At 44.6% G+C, this 20,643-nt stretch overlaps 2 protein-coding genes across 2 annotated transcripts in view; one reads left to right on the top strand and one right to left on the bottom strand.

The window, feature by feature from the left end:
* The window catches only part of LOC137547191 (interleukin-10 receptor subunit beta-like), a 35,348-nt gene extending 26,301 nt beyond the window's left edge, over positions 1–9,047 (top strand). Inside the window, exons 6-7 of the mRNA XM_068270472.1 lie at positions 221–372; positions 4,929–9,047. Of these exons, the coding sequence (XP_068126573.1) occupies positions 221–372; positions 4,929–5,066 (290 nt within the window). The 3' untranslated portion in view covers positions 5,067–9,047. The remainder of the gene's footprint in view (positions 1–220; positions 373–4,928) is intronic.
* A 5,121-nt stretch (positions 9,048–14,168) lies between these two features.
* The window catches only part of LOC137547190 (interferon gamma receptor 2-like), a 30,913-nt gene continuing 24,438 nt past the window's right edge, over positions 14,169–20,643 (bottom strand). Inside the window, exons 6-7 of the mRNA XM_068270471.1 lie at positions 19,893–20,050; positions 14,169–16,434 (exon numbers count right to left, since the gene is read on the bottom strand). Of these exons, the coding sequence (XP_068126572.1) occupies positions 16,282–16,434; positions 19,893–20,050 (311 nt within the window). The 3' untranslated portion in view covers positions 14,169–16,281. The remainder of the gene's footprint in view (positions 16,435–19,892; positions 20,051–20,643) is intronic.

The raw sequence follows: 20,643 nt of genomic DNA, 5'->3' as shown, positions 1-20,643 counted from the left end.
AATAAAGGGTATTTTATGCAGCTGTGCCCATCTTTTCTCCTTCTCTTGCTGGAATTTGTGGACTTGTATTGGAGCACGCTGCAGGTAAAACCAATGTGGTGTTAATCCATCCCTGCTGCATTTAGTGCCAGTTTTGTGTTTCTCCTACATTTACACCTGAGGTTTAATAGCGGAATTCGGTGAGTGCTTGATGTGAGGTGTACTTGTCTCTGTATTGCAGGCAGGACTCCGTGGTGGAAGCTAGCTCTGATCTTCCTGTCAATGATGCTCTTCGCCATGCTGGTGATCCTCGGACTTTGCTTCATAATCTACAAAGGATACAACTTACACAAATCTCTTCCAAGATATTCCATCCCACAGCATCTGAAAGAGGTTGGTTCCTTAGTCTAGATGACATTCATCTGTCTATCTTTATTCACCCCCTCGCCCCTCCCCCCCCCCTTTCTTTTCTATCTTATTTTTACCTTGCCCATGCTCACACTCCCCGAATCAGCAAAAAACGACACAGGAAATTTGGGCTCAGCCAGAATCGCGATAATGTGAATTATGACTATAGCGGCACTCAGTCAGTAATTTGGGCGCCGTCAAAAGATGGTGCCCACATTAGTATAGAACGGCGTAATTCAGCCACCAGCAATAACTGGAAGCCAAACTGAGTCTTACCCCAGAGTCCACAGCGGCCTGGGTGGGAAACAGTAATTAACAACGCCTTTAGCAGGAGCAGGGTGAGTAGTTTTTTGGCTTTACCTTGTGCCCAAATTTCCCAGTGCCTTAATTACACTTTTGCCACCCTCCCCTCCTCTCTGTCTTTCTCTCTATTCGTGTGTGTGTGTCGTGCTGTGTGTGTGTCGTGCTGTGTGTGTGTGTCGTGCTGTGTGTGTGTGTCGTGCTGTGTGTGTGTGTGTCGTGCTGTGTGTGTGTGTGTGTGTTGTGCTGTGTGTGTGTCGTGCTGTGTATGTGTATGTGTATGTATGTGTGGGTGCTGCACACTCTCATCCTCATACGCTCATCCTATCTCTGATGGCAGTGACGGTTCTAGTTGCAACGGGGCCCCGAAGCAAAAAATTAAAGGGGAGCCCCTTACAGACAACCCCCTCAGCCAAAAAGCAGCATTAGAGGCCCTTTGTTGCAGCCACATTTACCCCTAGGGCCCCAGACCCTCCAACTATGCTGTGCTACCCCAGGCCCCTGCAATGTCTTTGGCAGAGTAGCTGTCCCATGCTGCTGGGTCATAAAGGAGAGGCGACCCTGCCAAGAATGTAGTTAGGAAGTGCATGAATCCATGGAGTGACAGAAACGCGCACCCACCGGGACAGGTAAAACACTACTCTGCCAAAGATGTTGCAGGGGCCTCAGGGAGCAAGTTAAGTTGGGTTGGGGGGGGGGGGGGGGGGGGCTCCAGGCTTAGGGGCAATTGCCCCCTTTGCCTCTATGGAAGCGCCGACTCTGCCAGATGCACTTTTACAAAAACTTTCTGTGGACAACTAATGTATAGACTGGCATCTCCCTGAACTCTTCTGCTCAGTTTATTTGGCTAGGTTCTGTGTCAGTAGCTCCTCTAACTCTTTTATATAGAAAGCGCTCTGGATCTTCCATATATTGCTACACTTAGTTCAAGATACCATCCTACACTCATCCTGTGCTCTTCTAATGACCTTCTCCCCTTATTCTCCATAGTCACTTTTTCCTTCTCCCACATACTGTACAGGATTTCTCATGTGCTTCTTCCCTTCTCTAGAACTCCTTCCCAGTACCTGTTAGACACTCTCTAGCCTTTCAAATCTACAAACAAATCTGTAAGGTGCCCACACATCTAGAGATGTAGGGGCAGATCGATCAAGAGACAGATCTCTCTTTGATCAAATTCGATCAGAGAGAGATCTGTTGGCTGTTGGCAGACCAATTCCCAGTAGATTTCAGCAAGCAATCTATCGGGAATCAGCCTAGCAATGCTTCCTCCCCCAATGTAAATTATTATACAATGGACTGACTGACCTTACCTCTTATGTCCTCTCATTAGACTGTAAGCTCCTATGGGCAATGCTTTCCTTCCTATTGTATTTTGGGAATGCTGTATCTGTTTAACTATGCCATCCATTGTAAAAGGTGTATATATAATATAATATATATTTATATATCTATATATTAGGCAGCTCTGTACATCTGCATCACACAAGGCTTCCTACAGTGGCTTGCAAAAGTATTCGGCCCCCTTGAAGTTTTCCACATTTTGTCACATTACTGCCACAAACATGTATCAATTTTATTGGAATTCCATGTGAAGACCAATACAAAGTAGTGTACACGTGAGAAGTGGAACGAAAATCATCATTCCAAACATTTTTTACAAATCAATAAGTGCAAAGTGGGGTGTGCGTAATTCGGCCCCCCTGAGTCAATACTTTGTAGAACCACCTTTTGCTGCAATTACAGCTGCCAGTCTTTTAGGGTATGTCTCTACCAGCTTTGCACATCTAGAGACTGAAATCCTTGCCCATTCTTCTTTGCAAAAGAGCTCCAGCTCAGTCAGATTAGATGGACAGCGTTTGTGAACAGCAGTTTTAGGATCTTGCCACAGATTCTAGATTGGATTTAGATCTGGACTTTGACTGAGCCATTCTAACACATGGATATGTTTTGTTTTATACCATTCCATTGTTGCCCTGGCTTTGTGTTTAGGGTCGTTGTCCTGCTGGAAGGTGAACCTCCACCCCTGTCTCAAGTCTTTTGCAGTCTCCAAGAGGTTTTCTTCCAAGATTGCCCTGAATTTGGCTCCATACATCTTCCCATCAACTCTGACCAGCTTCCCTGTCCCTGCTGAAAAGAAGCACCCCCCGAGCATGATGCTGCCACCACCATATTTGACAGTGGGGATGGTGTGTTCAGAGTGATGTGCAGTGTTAGTTTTCCGTCACACATAGCGTTTTGCATTTTGGCCAAAAAGTACAATTTTGGTCTCATCTGACCAGAGCACCTTCTTCCACATGTTTGCTGTGTCCCCCACATGGCTTGTGGCAAACTGCAAACGGGATTTCCTATGCTTTTCTGTTCACAATGGTTTTCTTCTTGCCACCCTTCCATAAAGGCCAACTTTGTGCAGTGCACGACTCAGGGCTCGTTTCCACTATAGCGAATCCGCATGCGGGCACTGCACGCGGATTCGCATAGGCAATGTAAGTGGATGAGGCTGTTTCCACTTGTGCGGCTGCGGCAGCGTTTTTTGGTGCGGCAGAAATCTGCACGGCAGGGCCGTCAGATTTCGCGTGCAGAAGGAATGTGCGCGAATCGCCGCTAATGTAACTAATAGGGAAATCGCATGCGGGGTGACCATGCGTTTTTTGCCGCGAAATCGCATGCGATTTCGCATAGGTAATAAAGTTAATTTACTCAGGCAGTGACATGGTTAAATTCGCATGCAGCCTTACCTATGCGGAATCGCATGCGAAATCGCGGCAAAAACACATGCGGAATCGCACCCGCATGCGATTTCGTCCGCGGTGGAATGCAGGCGATTCCGCAACGCTATGGTGGAAACGGGCCCTCATAGTTGTCCTATGGACAGAGTCTCCCACCTGAGCTGTAGATCTCTGCAGCTCGTCCAGTCACCATGGGCCTCTTAGCTGCATTTCTGATCAGCGCTCTCCTTGTTCGGCCTGTGAGTTTAGGTGGACGGCCTTGTCTTGGTAGGTTTACAGTTGTGCCATACTCCTTCCATTTCTGGATGATTGTTTGAACAGTGCTCCATGGGATGTTCATGGCTTTGGAAATCTTGTTGTAGCCTAAGCCTGCTTTAAATTTCTCAATAACTTTATCCCTGACCTGTCTGGTGTGTTCTTTGGACTTCATGGTGTTGTTGCTCCCAATATTCTCTTAGACAACCTCTGAGGCCCTCACAGAGCAGCTGTATTTGTACTGACATTAGATTACACACAGGTGCACTCATCACTCATCAGGCAATGTCTATGGGCAACTGACTGCACTCAGACCAAAGGGGGCTGAATAATTACGCACACCCCACTTTGCAGTTATTGATTTTTAAAAACCGTTTGGAATCATGTATGATTTTCGTTCCACTTCTCACATGTACACCACTTTGTATTGGTCTTTCATGTGGAATTTCAATAAAATTGATTCATGTTTGTGGCAGTAATGTGACAAAATGTAGAAACTTCAAGGGGGCCGAATACTTTTGCAAGCCACTGTATGTCATTTATGTGAATTATTTACCATTTAGTTGTACAGCACCATAAAATACATTGTCGCTATGCAAATAACAATTGCATTACTCTAATGCTGGGTACACACGATGCATTTTTTCGGGTCGATTTTCCATCTGATCGATTTATGATTCGATCTTCTGATCGATTTCCGATTTGATTTTGTTAACTTTTCTTATCTATTTCCATGAGATGAGCAATTGATGAGAAAAATGTCGGAAATTATCTATTGAACCATCTACAGTATCTAACACAAAATTGTATGGTGTGTACCTAGCATAACCCATACATGTCAAACTCCGGCCCACGGGCCAAATCTGGCCCTCAGTCATTACATTTTGCCCCAAGTGGTTTCCCCACTTTGCATTATGTTTGGCCAACTCTAGACCACCAAGAAAGCTATATTGGAGGTGAAGCATTAGAACACTAGGGAAGCCATATAGGGGGGAGAGAGGGGAAAGCACTAAACACCAGGGAACTGTATAGGGGAGGGAGGACCACTAGACACTGGGGAATTGTATAGAGGATGGAGGGCCACTAGACACCAGGGACCTGTATGGGGCTGGAGGAAAGCCATTTACCAGGGAACTTTAAGGGAGGAAAGTGGCTAGTAGACATTGAGGTGGGCCCATGACTAGGTCCCACTGTCCAATTTCGGCCCACATTTGAGTTTGACCCCCCTGGTCTAACCTGTTCTGTTTTGTGTTTCAGTTCCTAAGCATGCCGTTTTACAACACGCCACACCTGCCGACACAGCCCAGTGAAGACTGCGGAGAGTCCAGCGAACAGCTGACATCAGTGTCTGTGGACAGTGAAGAGACAAAGGAAGAGGCCCCTGTCAGTGCTTGAGGGAGCACTCCACTTGTGGCAATCCAATACCCCTGCTAAACTCTCCACAAGCACTGCGGTGGTGACTGACAATATCACAGATCCTGCTACCCTTCTACCATAACTGTGTACAGACATATCACTGTCAGCCTATCCTGTCCTGTGGTTTACTGAACATTCTGAAGACAGACTCAAAACTGACAATAATAAGGGGGAGGGGTGCAATAAAACTAAAGGAAAAGGCTTGCGCTGAGCAAGGCCCCTTTCTCAGAATTAATGTGCGAACTGCGTTTTGGCTAATTCCCTGCATAGCTCTGTAATGGGATTGCATTTATGCGTTTTATTGCAAATTTTCGGATGCAAATTTTGGCAACCATCTAAGCGATTTGCATATAGTGTAAGCCAATGAAAATTGTGATTGAGTACAATGCGTTTGCGATTTTTTTTTTTCTAATCGTGAAATCACGCGGAAAAGTGCGACTGCAGAGCAGCGGAAAACTCAAAATCGAGAGCAAGTGTGTCCCCTACCTTATCCCTGGGATTTCTGATCACAATCTTTCAGATTTCCGATTCTGCGTTTTTCTAATTTTTTTTTCTTCCAATTCTTCTTTTGTTTGTTCCTGTTGCTTTTAAGCAAATTTTGGCACTGCAATTTTTCCATTCATATTGATGAAGTTAATTTACGTGATCCTATATGTTCAACTTGCATGCAAATTTTCTAATTTGTAACGCAAATGGGAAAAATCTTGTCGCAAATGCATTGCACTATGGGAAATATCCCGGCACGGTTTCCATCAGTTATGTGAATAACTAGTTTTTTGTGATCTGATAGCGATCGGAATCACATCGCAAAACGCAGCCAGCGGAAAAGAGCCCTATGACTCCAAATTAAGTTAAAGCACTTTTCCAGGACGCTGATTAAAGCAGATCTGGCCACAAATCTCGGGGGCAGACTAACAATTTATTTATTTTAGCATAATGTTCTATTTTTGCCATGGCCACTCCCCCACTTACAAGCTCCTCCCAGCCTCCATCTTGGTGAAAACGGTCAGTTGTCACACTACAAAAGGGTATATTTGCAGCTGACTTGCATTGAAATAGAATAAAATGCCAAAGAAATATCAGGGTTAGCAAGACTAACTAATCTCAGCTGCACTGAAAGATGTAAATATTTTCATACTGTTTGTCTCCATTTTATTTTATATGGTTATCGTATTTTGTACCTTTTATATACTGTCTGGAATACACACTAATGCTGCTTTTTCTTTTGCAAGTCAGAACCGAATCAAGGTTTCTTAAAGGGGAGCTGAAGAGAGGTATATGGAGGCTGCCATGTTTTTCCTTTTAAGCAATACCAGTTGCCTGGCAGCCCTGCTGATCCTCTGCCTCTAATACTATTAGCCATAGCCCCTGAACAAGCATGCAGCAGATCAGGTGTTTCAGACTTTAAAGTCAGATCTGACAAGACTAGCTGCATGCTTGTTTCTGGTGTTATTCAGATACTACTGCAGAGAAATAGACCAGCAGGGCTGCCAGGCAACTGGTATTGATTAAAAGGAAATAAATATGGCAGCCTCCGTATACCTCTTACTTCAGTTCCCCTTTAAAGTACACTTGTCCGAGGCACATGGAGGCTGCTATATTTATTTCCTTTTAGGCCTGGTTCACATTGCAATTTGGCAGTGAAAACTGTATCGGAGCGGATCCTAACAGATCCAATGTTAACCAATGGATTTGTTCACATTGCTCTGTTTGAATGGATCCTTTTGATATGTTCCGCCGAACATGGCGTAAGTTTGGGGTTGTCCGCAATTTTCCGAATTGGCTAACCCGTCGTATTTACGCCCCGCTAACAGAACGGGAAGTCACAGTTTAAAAACTGATGCCGAGTAACAACTGATCCGTTTCTGATCCATTTTCACTGATTCGTTTCCTTGTTTCTGTTCTGGTGTTATTCAGACACTACTGCAACCAAATAGATCAGCAGGGCTGCCAGGCAACTAGCATGGTTTAAAAGTAAAATAAATATGGCAGCCTCCATAGCCCTCTTGCTACAGTTGTCCTTTCAGGTAAGAATGGAGGAAGGACCTTGTTAGAGGATTACAAGTACTTTTACCTTTTTCAAAAAAAAAAAAAAAATTTAAATGGGTAGCTGACTAAGGAAAATAAATACGATTTTCACAAATTATACCTGGTACATACAATGGAATTTTCCATCAGATTGATGGTCAAATCGATTATTTCTGACAGGTCTGAATTGATTGCTGATCATTTTTCTGAACGATTTTGTATAAAATTGATTGGAAAAAGAATCAGAAAAACATTCAGAAATCAGAGTGGACCTGTCGGAAATAATCAATTCAACTGTCAATCTGATGTAAAATTGCATTGTGTGTACCATGCATAAAGGCCCTCAGTTTTCAAATTAGGGACCTTGATTATTGTTCTGGCACATGTTCCTTTGTAAAACTCTCTCTTTTCTAGGTGTTAGTATTAAATTATGAAAATATCTATGCAAATGTCAATAAATGCTGCACAGTCACACTATTTTGTACAGGGAAAAACATGCAGTTAAAAATAAAAAGATAGAGCAAATGTCTGGCACTAGCTTAAAGAGAAAAACCGCCGCTCCTGTGGACCGCACTGGCCTACTTTCACTTTCATGACCTATAGGTCACGACGCTGCACGGAGAGACTGTGTGTCTCTCGCTGCGTTCAGGGAGGCGGGAGAGCAGCAAGGGGCACGGCCAGGGAGAGAGATAAGGAAAAGTCCCTGCAGGAATGTCCTTAGCAGGCGTTTTGAACAAGGAATTTGTCTCCCTGTGTTTACCTCCAAGATATGCCTGGGGACACAGAGGTATATCATGAGGCAGAGAACATGCCTCTGTGTCCAATCTGCCCACCTCGGGTTCTATTTAACGGGATCCTAAACTTAAAAAAAAAAACTAGTTTAACTTACCTGGGGCTTCTACCAGCCACCGTGCCCACACTGTCACTTTAGTGATCCTCCAGTCCCCCACTGCATCCCTCTTCCAGATGGCTGACTGGCGAGTCGACGGCCACTGTGCATGCACGGGCGTCCTTGATCATGCTACCGTTGCTGGAAGGGTTCTGCGCATTCGCAGTAGATTTTTCATACTGCGCATGCGTAGAGTGCTCCTGTGCACAGGAGCGAGATCAAGAGGCGTGTGGACCAAGGATGTACATCCAAATGACAGTGTCGCTGCAGGAGACTGGAAGAACATTTAGTGATGGCGCGGCACAGAGCGGTTGCAGGGGGCTGGTAGAAGCAAGTAAAAGACCTTTTTTTTTCTTTTCAGTTTAGGTCCACTTAAAGTGATTTTGGATGAAAATCTAATTTTAAAGATTTACAGCAATTTCAGAATAGGAATGAATAAAGTGCCTGGTAACATGATTCTTGTTGCTGCAATTCCTTTGTAGGAAACCCGTGTCTGAGCTCAGCAGTTTCAGCATGGTGGGCTCACTGGGCTGGGTTTCTAGCCGCCCATTCAGGCTATACCATTACCGTGCTTTGTGAATCTCCGCCCACATAGCTGAATCTATTCAGGAAGTAGCAGCCAAGGATCATGTGACCCAAATGTGAAATACCATTTAAGGTACTTATTGAGATTAAATATATATATGTTATTTAGTTTCGGCTGCAAATAAGGTTAGCAAACTGCTTGGATATTAAGTTTAATACCATAAGGCCTGGCTCACACTGCAAGAGCTTTTTAAGAAGCAGTGATTGTAAAAGCTCTTGCTCATCTAATGATATGGGGGACTTTTAAAAAAAATCACATCGCTCAAGTGAGAACACACATAGGTTTACATTAGCAAGAGCTTCTAAAGTCTCAAGCGCTTAGAAAAGCACTTGCAGTGTGAACCAAGCTGTAAAGAGGAAAGTGTAGCAATCCCCCTCGCTCCTCTCCACCTTCATTATCTATTCTTTGGACATCTCCTGTGTTTTTTTTTTAAACTACTAATAAATATATATTTTGCAAAAAGAAGCGTGTCTGTGGTTTCTTTTCATACAAGATATGAGCGGATTGATAAAGCTGCATAGAAAACCAGATGGCGGTGATTGAAATCTGTCCTGTTTGTGGCCGTTTATTCCTGCTAGGGCGTAGATTTCAATCGCCGCCGCGGTTCCCTGAAGTGAGAAGGATGTGGAGGCTGCCATATTTATTCCCTTTTACCCACTTGCAGATCAGACAGCTCTGGCTGCTTTAGGACCAGAGCCGCCTGGGCCCTATTATACAATTTCATAGCTGTCATTGGCTCACAGACATCATGGGGTCATTGGCTCCTGTCTGATATACAGAAGCTGGTGTCAGTGTGACAGCAGAGTGAGCAGGTGCAGTGATGCAGTGTCAGGAACAGTGAGAGCGAGCGGACGGCGCTGCTGCAAGTGAAACCTACACCCTGGCAGAAATAAGCGGTTAAACAGTACCAGTTCCCTGGCAGCCCTGCTGATCTTTCTAGCTTCAGTAGTGTCTGAATCGCCCACCTGAAACAAGCATGCAGCTAATCTTGTGAGATTTTTGTCAGAAACATCAAATATCAATGCAGGGTCTATAGCTAAAAGTATTAAAGGCAGAGGATCAGCAGGACAGCCAGAAAACTTGCAGTGTTTAAAGAAACGAAAAAAATCTCCTCACTTCAAGTTCCCTTCAAATGGGGTGTTTTCATGAGACAGAAGGGCTCGTTTCAGCTGCACATACCAGAGAAGACGAGAAGATCTTCTTGGTCCCCCTTAATGGGATGTGGATTTTACCAGAACCTCAAACTGCTCTGTGTTTAGAGAAGAAGCAGCCTGTGATCAAAGTCGATGGTGAAATATGTCTTGGCCTCATTAACATTAAAGGGACTCTGAAGTAAAAATAAACTATATATCTGCAGGGCTGCCGGGCAACTGGTATTGTGTAAAAGGATATATGGCAGCTTTCATATCTCTTTCACTTCAGTTGTCCTTTAAAGGGAACCCGAGGCAGATTTTTCTAATCTGAATAGGACACAGAAGCATGTTCTGTCCACAATGACATGCCTGTGTCCTTCTATTGCCGCTGACAGTCCCCCCCTGGGCTCTGCTGTCCCCACTGCAAAATAGCACTATTCTAGCGACAATCTGCCTGTCGCTAGCCTGTTATTTACCTCGTATTTGTCAGTCAGCTTCTCCTCCCCGCCTCCTCTATTGCAGGGTAAATACAAGGTAAATATGCTAGTGGCAAGCAGATTGTCGCTAGCCTAGCGCTATGTTGCAGGGGGGGACAGCAGAGCCCAGTGGGGACTGGCGGTGGCAGTAGAAGGACACAGGCATGTCGTGCACAGAACATGCCTTTGTGTCCTATTCAGATTTTAAAAAATCTGCTTGGGTTCTCTTTAAACTTCTTACGGCAGTTTATACAATTTATACAATACTGTAACATGTAGCAAAAAAAAAAAATATACAATTACACAAACAGATACATGGAGACAATTTTGTATGAAATGTTGTAACTGGAGTCATTTGTAAGTAGGAGACAGCTTGTACTCTTGCAGCAAGGCGGGAGTTTATTAGTAAGCAGGAGAGAGCCTGTACTCTTGCAGCAAGGCGGGAGTTTATTAGTAACTTAAGTAGACCGCTTGTACTCTTGCAGCAAGGCGGGCGTTTATTAGTAAGCAGGAGACAGCTTGTACTCTTGCAGCAAGGCGGGAGTTTATGTGTAAGTAGGAGACAGCTTGTACTCTTGCAGCAAGGCGGGAGTTTATGGATAATCTTTTTACAGAGTACTCTCATTGAAGCTGCAAAGAAAAACAATGAAGTTTTGATGCACAAATGTGTGGTAATATTGCATGCAGACAGCACACGGCAGTATTATTGTTACAACCAGCAGCGTCTCACATGAGTTATGCAATTACCGGTAGTACAACCCATAGTAGTAGAGTAGCACAAGCCCTAAAATATTACCGCTACTTAGTGCACCAAACCCATTGTGAGTAAGTTCTGCAGATTGAAAATGGAAAGATCATTAAATTACCCAGACTTGGGCAGCAGCCATCCAAAATGGATTTTCCCAGCCCTGCCCTCCTATGTCCTCTATAAGGCCTGGTGCACACCAAAAACCACTAGCAGATCCGCAAAATGCTAGCAGATTTTGAAACGCTTTTTGTTATTTTTCTATGGCGTTTTGCGGAGTGCTGCAGCGGATTTTAGTATAGTAGATTTCATATATTGTTACAGTAAAGCTGTTACTGAACAGCTTCTGTAACAAAACGCCGGCAAAACCGCTCTGAGGGCTGGTGCACACCGAGCGGTTTTTTGGGCGTTTTCAGATCCGCTTGCGGCTGCGGATCCGCTTGGTCAATGTATCTCAATGGGCTGGTGCACACCGGAGCAGGAGGCGTTTTGCAGAAACGAAAAATGCCTGGGTGAGGCATTTTTTGGATTGTGGATGCGTTTCTGCCTCAATGTTAAGAATAGGAAAAACGCAAACCGCTCTGAAAAACGGCACTTCAGAGCGGTTTGCCAGGCGTTTTTGTTACAGTAGCTGTTCAGTAACAGCTTTACTGTAACAATACAGGAAATCTACTACACCAAAACCGCTAGACAAAACCGCAAAACGCTAGCTGAAACGCTACAGAAAAAAAAAAAAGCGTTTCAAAATCTGCTAGCATTTTGCGGATCTGCTAGCGGTTTTTGGTGTGCACCGGGCCTAAGGCCTGGTGCACACCAAAACCCGCTAGCAGATCCGCAAAATGCTAGCAGATTTTTAAACGCTTTTTCTTATTTTTCTGTAGCGTTTCAGCTAGCATTTTGCGGTTTTGTGTAGCGGTTTTGGTGTAGTAGATTTCATGTATTGTTACAGTAAAGCTGTTACTGAACATCTTCTGTAACAAAAACGACTGCAAAACCGCTCTGAACTGCAGTTTTTCAGAGCGGTTTGCGTTTTTCCTATACTTAACATTGGAGGCAGAAACGCCTCCGCAATCCAAAAAATGCCTCACCCCGGGAGTATGCGTTTCAGCAAAACGCCTCCCGCTCTGGTGTGATCCATCCCATTGAGATACATTGACCAAGCGTATCCGCAGCCGCAAGTGGCTGCAAAAACGCTGAAAAACCCACTCGGTGTGCACCAGCCCTCAACAGGTGTTTTTCAGAGCAGTTTGAGTTTTTCCTATACTTAACATTGAGGCAGAAACGCACCCGCAATCCAAAAAATGCCTCACCCCGGCATTTTTCGTTTCTGCAAAACGCCTCCTGCTCTGGTGTGCACCACCCCATTGAGATACATTGACCAAGCGGATGCGCAGCTGCAAGCGGCTGCAGAAACGCTGAAAAAGCCGCTCGGTGTGCACCAGCCCTAAATCATTGTAATTCTTTAGGTCCCGAATGCTGAGGTGGTGGAGAAAACAAAGGAGCGGTTTCTGCAACTGATTTGATTAAATATTTGAATTTATGGTGGCTATTTGTGTTTTATTGTGGCACTGTCCTAAGGTTCCACATTTCCAGCTGCACTGCATGATTTGCCACAAAGGGGATGTGTGCAGATAACATAGATGTACTGTGCAAGCTGCTCCTGGAAAACCAGATGTGGGCGGGTCTTCTCACCCAGCCAAAAATTCTACCTGACCTAAAATATTAAAAACAAACAGTAGTATTGGTGCTGACTAGATAAGCATTAATGCACAGATGGATTAATGGAGCCCTAGGCAATGTAGTAGAGTTGGCACCTGCCTGAGGTCCTTCTGGTAATTTGAAGTGGAAAGAGGTCAGAAAGTTGCAGGTGGTCCACCTCACACCCACTAGGCCCCAGGCACCTGCCTAGGTTGACTGGTAGATGATCCCGAACACTGCTATTCCAGCGCAGGAGAATTGGGCGCAGCCGGCGCCACCATAGACCGTAATAGGAATTACGGTTATAGCAGCGCACAGTGAGTTACTTCGGCGCCGTCAGAAGATGGAGCTGAAGTTACTTTTTAAACACTGTAATTCGGCCTCCAGCAATTGCCAAATTACATAATTCCCCACCATCCATGTGGACCTGGAGCGGGAATAGTATGTAAAGCCGCCGGGAACCTGTGCAGAAGCGGGATCAGCCATACCGGCTGTATCCTGTGCCCAAGTCTCCCAGCGGTGACTTCCCTCGTACGCAGGTGATCCTGCTCTGCACTAATGTAAAGACTTTTTTTCCAAACATGAAATCAAATTAGTAGAGCAGAACCAGAGCTTTGCACAGGCCTAATCATTCAGGAAGTTCCTAGTTTAGCCCGTTCATGCTATTTCCTGTGGATTCAAAATAGGCCCAACTAGTGCTGCTAATTCAGCACTGCTGCCCTTTTGTAATGAGGTGTGTACTTTCCCCTCCCACAGACACCATCTTCAGGAGGTAGCAGAGTGTCGCTGCCTACTAGGGATGATTAATGGGATCCAGATAATTTCTCCTTGCATTCAAATGTTGTTGTAAATTATATGCAGCTTGAAAGTCGAGCAAACAGAATAACCTCCTGTCATTTTTTTTTATTGGTCCAAGTTCAAGCTGCATAACATTTACATGAAATGTGAATGCAAGGAGACATTATTTGCAACTCATTTATCATCCCTACGGCTAACTAGCCTCTGTGGTGTTAGCATTTGTAGTAAGGGTGCATACACACATGTAATTTTGATTGGCCAATCGCTGACCAAATTTACCATCTCCATAAAGAATTATCAGAAAAAAATAAATAAAATTAGAAAAAAAAAAAAAAAAAAAAAAAAAAAATCAGGAATCTGATCAGACCTGGCTGATATAATAGATTTGACCGTCTATCTGATGGAAAATTGCATGGTGTGTCCCAGGCATTATAATCAAGTATAAAGGGGCACTAATGTGGAGTTTGAGTACTTTTACTGTCCTCACACCACCCTTCTTACCAGTCTTTCAGCCTCTTTACAGCTGGCCCATCCCTGTACCTCACAATCATGTTCATATACAGGGACAGGCTAGGACTGCCATACTATCTGGTACTTCCACCCCAAAACAAACGGTGGAATAAGGTAGGCCAGAATCGCACTGCAGGGGTGGAAGACATGAGCATTCAAGCAGGAAACAGGAGGTAAATCCTCCAGTCAGACTTGGGTCAGAAAAAAGACAAAGTACATCAGCCAAATATGCATTTTTTTAATTACAGTAAACAATGCCCTGTCCCATGTCAATGGCTTTGCACATAATCTGTACCTGCAACATAAATAATGCATTTATAAGTCCACTTTAAAAAAAATATCATTATTACAATATTTGGCAAATGTAGACTCCTGTGTGAACTGGTTTTTCTGTCTTCTGTGGGTATAAAAATGTAAAGACTGGATCCAGCGATCAGCAAAGCGCTGCTGCTAGCATATCCCTATGGAAACATTCTCACTGCAGCATTTGCAATCAGCCACAAACACGCTGCATGCAGGGCTTTGATGACAATTGCGCTGTGTCTCGGTCTACTGCACAGGAATCACAAGAGTAACTGCGGTAAAACATGAGATTTTGCCCGCCAAATCGCAAATCAGTGTTCAATATGAACCCACCTTAAAAGCAGAATCTTGTGTGCCCACAGGAAGAAATGGAAGTAGGGGTACACTCCTGTACATATGTATTTTACATGATGGGACAGTTGCTGCTCCGCTGTGAGGCTCTGAAGAGGTATCTACAATTATTAGGCCTCGTTCAGACTATACGCGTTGCCGTCCGCATTTTGGCAGCGCGTATAGTGTGCGACACGCAAGAACGGTAGAAGGGCATAGACAGCCCTTCTACCGTTCCCATCATATGCGCTGCGTGGCAGCGCGATTGCGCTATCGCGTGCTGCACGCATTTTTGGGAATCGCAGCGCAGATCCCATTCATTGTAATGAATGGGATCTGCAGCGCAGCGCATAGGAGCGCAGATGGCGTGCGATCGGACGCGTTGCGTTCCAATCGCACAGCCATCTGCGCTAAATGATGTGAACGAGGCCTTAAGCTACTCCGTGAGGATCCATTCACTTGAGAATTGAACATTTGTATTTTAAACCATTTAAAAGAAGCATTTGACCTTCATACATTTGCAGCTGTAGAATATTTCATTTATCCCCAAACTATCTCGTCAGTCTGTGACTGCCTCTCTGGAAAGTTGCCAGATCTGCAAATGTTTGGAAGACTTCTCCAGACACCATGGAATGGTTGGGTTCCTGCTTGGCTGCGAGCTGCACAGACATAAGAATAATAACATTCTGCCTAAAATCATTATTTGCATAGGGAACACCATTTAAAATCTGTGTAACTGTTGCCACAGTACAGAATCACGGTTTAACCCTCTGGGCGATACAATTACATCGCCCAGGAGGGGGCGCAGCACTTTTTTTAAAATATTTTTTTTTCTAAATCATGTAGCTAGCCTAGCGCTAGCTACATGATAGCCGATGTGCAGCGGCATCCCCTCACCCCCTCCGATCACCTCCGGCGATCAGCGCAAGCAGGAGATTCCGTTCAGAACAGGATCTCCCGCTTGGCTTCCCCGTCGCCATGGCGACGCTCGCGATGACGTCACCAACGTCGTGACGTCAGAGGGAGTCCCGATCCACCCCTCAGCGGGGGCTGCGCGGCACGGCGGGTAGCGACGGATCGGCGCCGATCAGAAGTTACACGCAGCTAGCAAAGTGCTAGCTGCGTGTAAAAAAAAAAAAAAATTATGCAAATCGGCACACCAGGGCCTGAGAAATCCTCCTGCGCGACATACCCCGAGCTAAGCTCGGGATTATCGCCCAGGAGGTTAAGGGATTTATTTTTATGTTAGAAATTAAATAAAAAAAAAAAGTTAAAATAACTGTTATTGGAGAATATTCACATTATGAGAATCACGAAGGTTTCCTTAATGCTTATGTATCAGCAAATGTTTGAACTGCAAGACTTGGCACACCGATCAGGAAGACATAGTTCGATCCTGCAGTACAGTACAAATACCCGATAGCAAAAATATAAACAAGGAGCAGCCTGCTGTATCACTTATTTGGCATCCTAGGCGACAGCCTATGTGGCCTGCACACAAACCAGAGTGTCTATGTGGCACAAAGCGCAGACAAAGTGCTCAACAAGCCTGGAGTGGTGCAATAAACACTTATTTGCAGAGCACATTTTGTATGCGACTCTGTGGTCACGGAAGCTGCTATCCCTCCACTGTCTGTAAAGTTAGTTGGGAGGCCACAAAGCAACACTGTCATTTCTCTTCCTCCTGTTCTCCAGCCTTCAGGTTTTCTCAGCCTCCGGCTGGCTGTGGTTCGTAATAGCTTCCTCATCAACATGAAGTTCAAGTCCCACGATAGAAAGATGATCGCACTGCTCATTGTATGCAAGTTCAGCATCTTCTGGGTAGGTAGATGGCGGTGGATTATCCAAAAACTGCAAGACACAAACACACCATCAAAAAGATACTGGAAATGGTGTATGCCTTGTGCTCTCTTCATACAGTCTGCAGTTTCACCTACATATGCTTTTCCTTATAAGGAGCTTTGTTTAGGGTTCAACAGTGGCTGGAACTGTAGACCAGCAGCCTGAATTAGGAGAGTGAGTGGCAGATGGATACCCGGCTACTGCAGGTGTTCAGCATTCTCTACTTTACAGAGTTGGAGGTAGATATTAAGCCCAATCTACACAATACGACAATATTATAATATATAAATTGTGAACAAAAGCAAATTTGTTTACAAATTGCAAGTTCCCAAAGCAAAGTTATCTGCTCTGAAAGCTGAAATTGCATTTTATTGTATATCCACTATATTTATATATTACAAAGTATCTAGTGATCATTTTTCTCCCTTTTGCTAAGCCTGCAGCGGAGTTTCAGCACTCCTAGGAATGTTTACTAATTGTGGCTGATAAGAAAATGTAAACAGAAGCCAATGTAATCACATCCTAGGCACAGGAAAGAAGCTTTCGACTGAAGAAGAAAGTGCTGTGTTTTAGGCTCTGTTCCCACTTGAGTGGAGAACGGACAAAAAAAAAAGTCCTTTCTCCGCGCATTGTTAAATGGAGAGTGAACAGCTGCTATGTTATACAAAACATCACACTTGTCACGCTGCCACGGATCAGCGGAATCCGTGGCAGTAAGCAGGCCGCACTTCTGTGCAGTCCGCAATAATCCCGGGCCAGGCGGATGTGTACCCCCATATAGCCTATAGGGGAGCGCATCTGCCTGGGGCTCCAGCCACATCACTGCGGAGCAGCTGAGCGGACATTATACTGTCCACCCTTGCTGGCCCCACGTGATGCGGAAGACGAGTGGGAACGGAGCCTAATGGTGGCCACACACATTACAATTTTTTTGTTTCTTTTCGATTCGTCAATTTAGATTTTATTCCGTTTGAATGAAAATCTAGACTCTTCTTCTAACCAATGCCCTACACATGTTTGTTTTTGTCGTGATTGTGTCAAAATCCATAAAATATATATATTAGATGTAATATGTAATTTTTCATTTATTAGAGCTCGAGTCCACTAACGCAGTTGCGTCTGCTCTTCAGTTACACCTCAATGTCACAGATGCTGAAAAGCGGACAGAAGCGGATACAACTTAGTGGGCTCAGGCCCTCAATGTGTATGGTAAGCTCTATGACATCACTTACATTAACAAATCTCTTCCTTATTTATTTTAACCTCCTTGGTTATCCCAAGTCAGGCTCATGGTGGAAAAAAGCCAGGACCGGTTATCCCAAACCTGACTTGTGGTAGCTGCCAGAACGTTAGAGACTCTGAAGTCTCAAAATTCAGGTTTTACCGGTAATTTTAGAAATCTCTTTAACATTAATGCCCTAACTAAAATGCAGCATCCCCGCGGCTGAACACTAACTAAATCACCCCAAACTCCCCAGCAAAAATCCACGTCTTTCTTGGTCGTGCATTTTGCTGCCCGGGAGGCAGAGCTTTCAGCTGCAGCTCTGCCTCCATGCGTGTCAATCCGCGTGCATCTCCGCCTCTCCCCCGCCCCTCTCAGTGAAAGAAGACAGAGAGGCGGGGAGAGGTGGCGATCCGCGCTGATGGACACGTGTAGAGGCAGAGCTGCAGCTCAAAGCTCTGCCTCTTCACGGAAGCGTTCCCCGCAGTGTGCCCCGGGGAATTTGGGGGGAGGGGGGGTGAAGGATTTAGTTGGTGTGCAGCCATGGGATGCAGCGTTTTAGTTAGGTCATTGATATTAAAGAGATTTTTAAAGTAAAAACATGAATTTTGAACGACTTCAGTCTCTCTTTAATACAGATCAGTGTGCAGCGGGCGTGTTAACTTACCTCCTGGGGGATCCAGACGCCGGCAGCCATTCTTCTTTCTCTCCTGGGAGGCTCTGTATCCCTCAGGTGAGATCTGCAATCTCACTACAGGGTTACAGCGCCACCCGGACGATGGAGGGAAAATGGCATCTCTGGATCCCAAGTTGGTGAGTAACAAGTAGGGGCTGCTGCAGGCTGTCTAGCAGCATGATTTTTCCAGGCTTTAGGGTCTAAAAGTATACAAAAAAACTGGACCGCTTTTAGACCCTAAAATCTGGAAAGAATCATACCGCCAGGGGAGTTAATCAACACTTCATTTATTACAGTGAAGGAATACATTCTAATGGGTCACTTTGACAATTAAAAATTCTTTATTCTTGAATGTAAACTTAATTGAAAAAGTTAAATGATTTTCATTTTCTGATAAAATTGATCTGATTTTTCCAACCTTTCCGATAGATTTTAATCGAGAAAACTGACAATTTAAATCGGATTTATTGAAGAAAAAAAAATTCTCGATTTTCTCACACAATCGATCATTTTAATCCAATTGGGGTAAAATCGACCTGAAAATTGTAACATGAGTGGCCACCATAACTGTTTGAATGCTGTTCTGCAACATTTTTTTTTTCTTTTCCTGATAGTAGGTATTATGCGGCAGTTAATCTTTTAGAGCAAAAAAGAAAAGCTGAGCTTCAAACCACTTTAGGGTCCTTTCACACTAACTACTCTTTGAAAGGATTGGTTAGAACACCAGCTTCTCAATCAAGCCATTATTCTAGATCAGGCATGGGCAAACTTAGCCCTCCAGCTTTTGAACTACAAGTCCCACAATGCATTGCAGGAGTCTGACAGCCACAGTCATGACTCATAAAGGCAAATGCATTGTGGGATTTGTAGTTCCTTAACAGCTGGAGGGCCAAGTTTGCCCATGTCTGTTCTAGAGGTTTGTCTGCACTGTTCTGAAGAAGGGGGCCCTACATGGCCCCGAAACAATTGTCAACTTGGTGTTTGACACATGATTGAAGAATAAAGGCTTGATTGAGAAGCTGGTGTGCTAACCAATCCTTTGTACGAATCGATTCCTATTGGATACCACTTAGTATCTCTGATTATGCACGCACCCCATCTGATACAGCAAGGTGTGCCTCTCCTCACCTTTTACCACACTAACAATGTCACATTGCGGTACTCTCCCCCACCGCTGCAGGAATCAGTCTGTAGGAGACAGGCCACATTACCCACAGTGCGGCACAACAGAAACGGTTCGAACGATAGAGAGGCAGCAGCATGGTACCGCGAACAAGCTTTATAGGATTACTGCGGTAGTGGTGCAGCGAGCATATCACAAAAAAAAAAAAAAAACACATGACGCATCTCCCGTCCTGAAGTGTGCACGTGACTGAGGGGGCCAGACATTTATGACGTGTGACGTCACTAGCGTATACGTCCGGGGGGCGGGCTCACGGCGAGTTCCCTGTTGGGGCAAGCTGCCACACGTAACAAAATGCAGCTACTGGTGCATTGTGAGCCACTGTAGTAGGCTTTTCTGTCACATGCTCTGTGTGTGTAACCACCCTAACCCTGAACAGTACTCACCTCTTGTATGTGAGGCGGAACCCTATATGGACACTTTAGCCAATTCTTGATCGTATTGACGGGTTTGTGCACGGGATACTTGACTGCAAACACAGCAATCATAATTGCAAAGACAACAATGCCTGCGGTAATGAACAGCGCCTGGGCAATCGTCCTTTCTGAAATTTTTAAGACGAAATAGACAGGAAAATTATTAAAAACAAATCTGGAATAAAAAAAAATAATAATTCACATGAAATAGAAATAGAGGGAGTATCTTACACTGTTAAAGGGAACCTGAAGTGAAAGTGATAAGGAGGCTGACGTATTTATTTCCATTTAAACAATACCAGTTGCCTGGTAGTTCTGCTGATCTGTCATTCATCAGTAGTGTCTGACTCTCCTACACACATGAAACAAGCATGAGGTAAATCCAGTCAGACTTTAGTCAGAGCACCTAATCTGCATGCTTGTTCAGCGTTTATGGTTAGAAGTAATAGAGGCTTGGGACAATTATAAATGACAAGTATTGAGAGGTTATAGTTGAATAGTTAGAATATAACTTTAACCATCTTAGCGGTATGGACGAGCTCAGCTCGTCCATCACCGCCGGAGGCTGCCGCTCAGGCCCTGCTGGGCCGATTTTGATAAAATAAAAAGCAGCACACGCAGCCGGCACTTTGCCAGCCGCGTGTGCTACCTGATTGAAAGAGGGTCCCCCCAGGCGCCCGAGCCCTGCGCAGCCGGAACAAATAGTTCCGGCCAGCGCTAA

This window comes from Hyperolius riggenbachi, chromosome 2, assembly GCF_040937935.1.
Source record: "Hyperolius riggenbachi isolate aHypRig1 chromosome 2, aHypRig1.pri, whole genome shotgun sequence".
Taxonomy (NCBI): domain Eukaryota; kingdom Metazoa; phylum Chordata; class Amphibia; order Anura; family Hyperoliidae; genus Hyperolius; species Hyperolius riggenbachi.
This window is presented reverse-complemented; position numbering and strand designations above follow the sequence as displayed.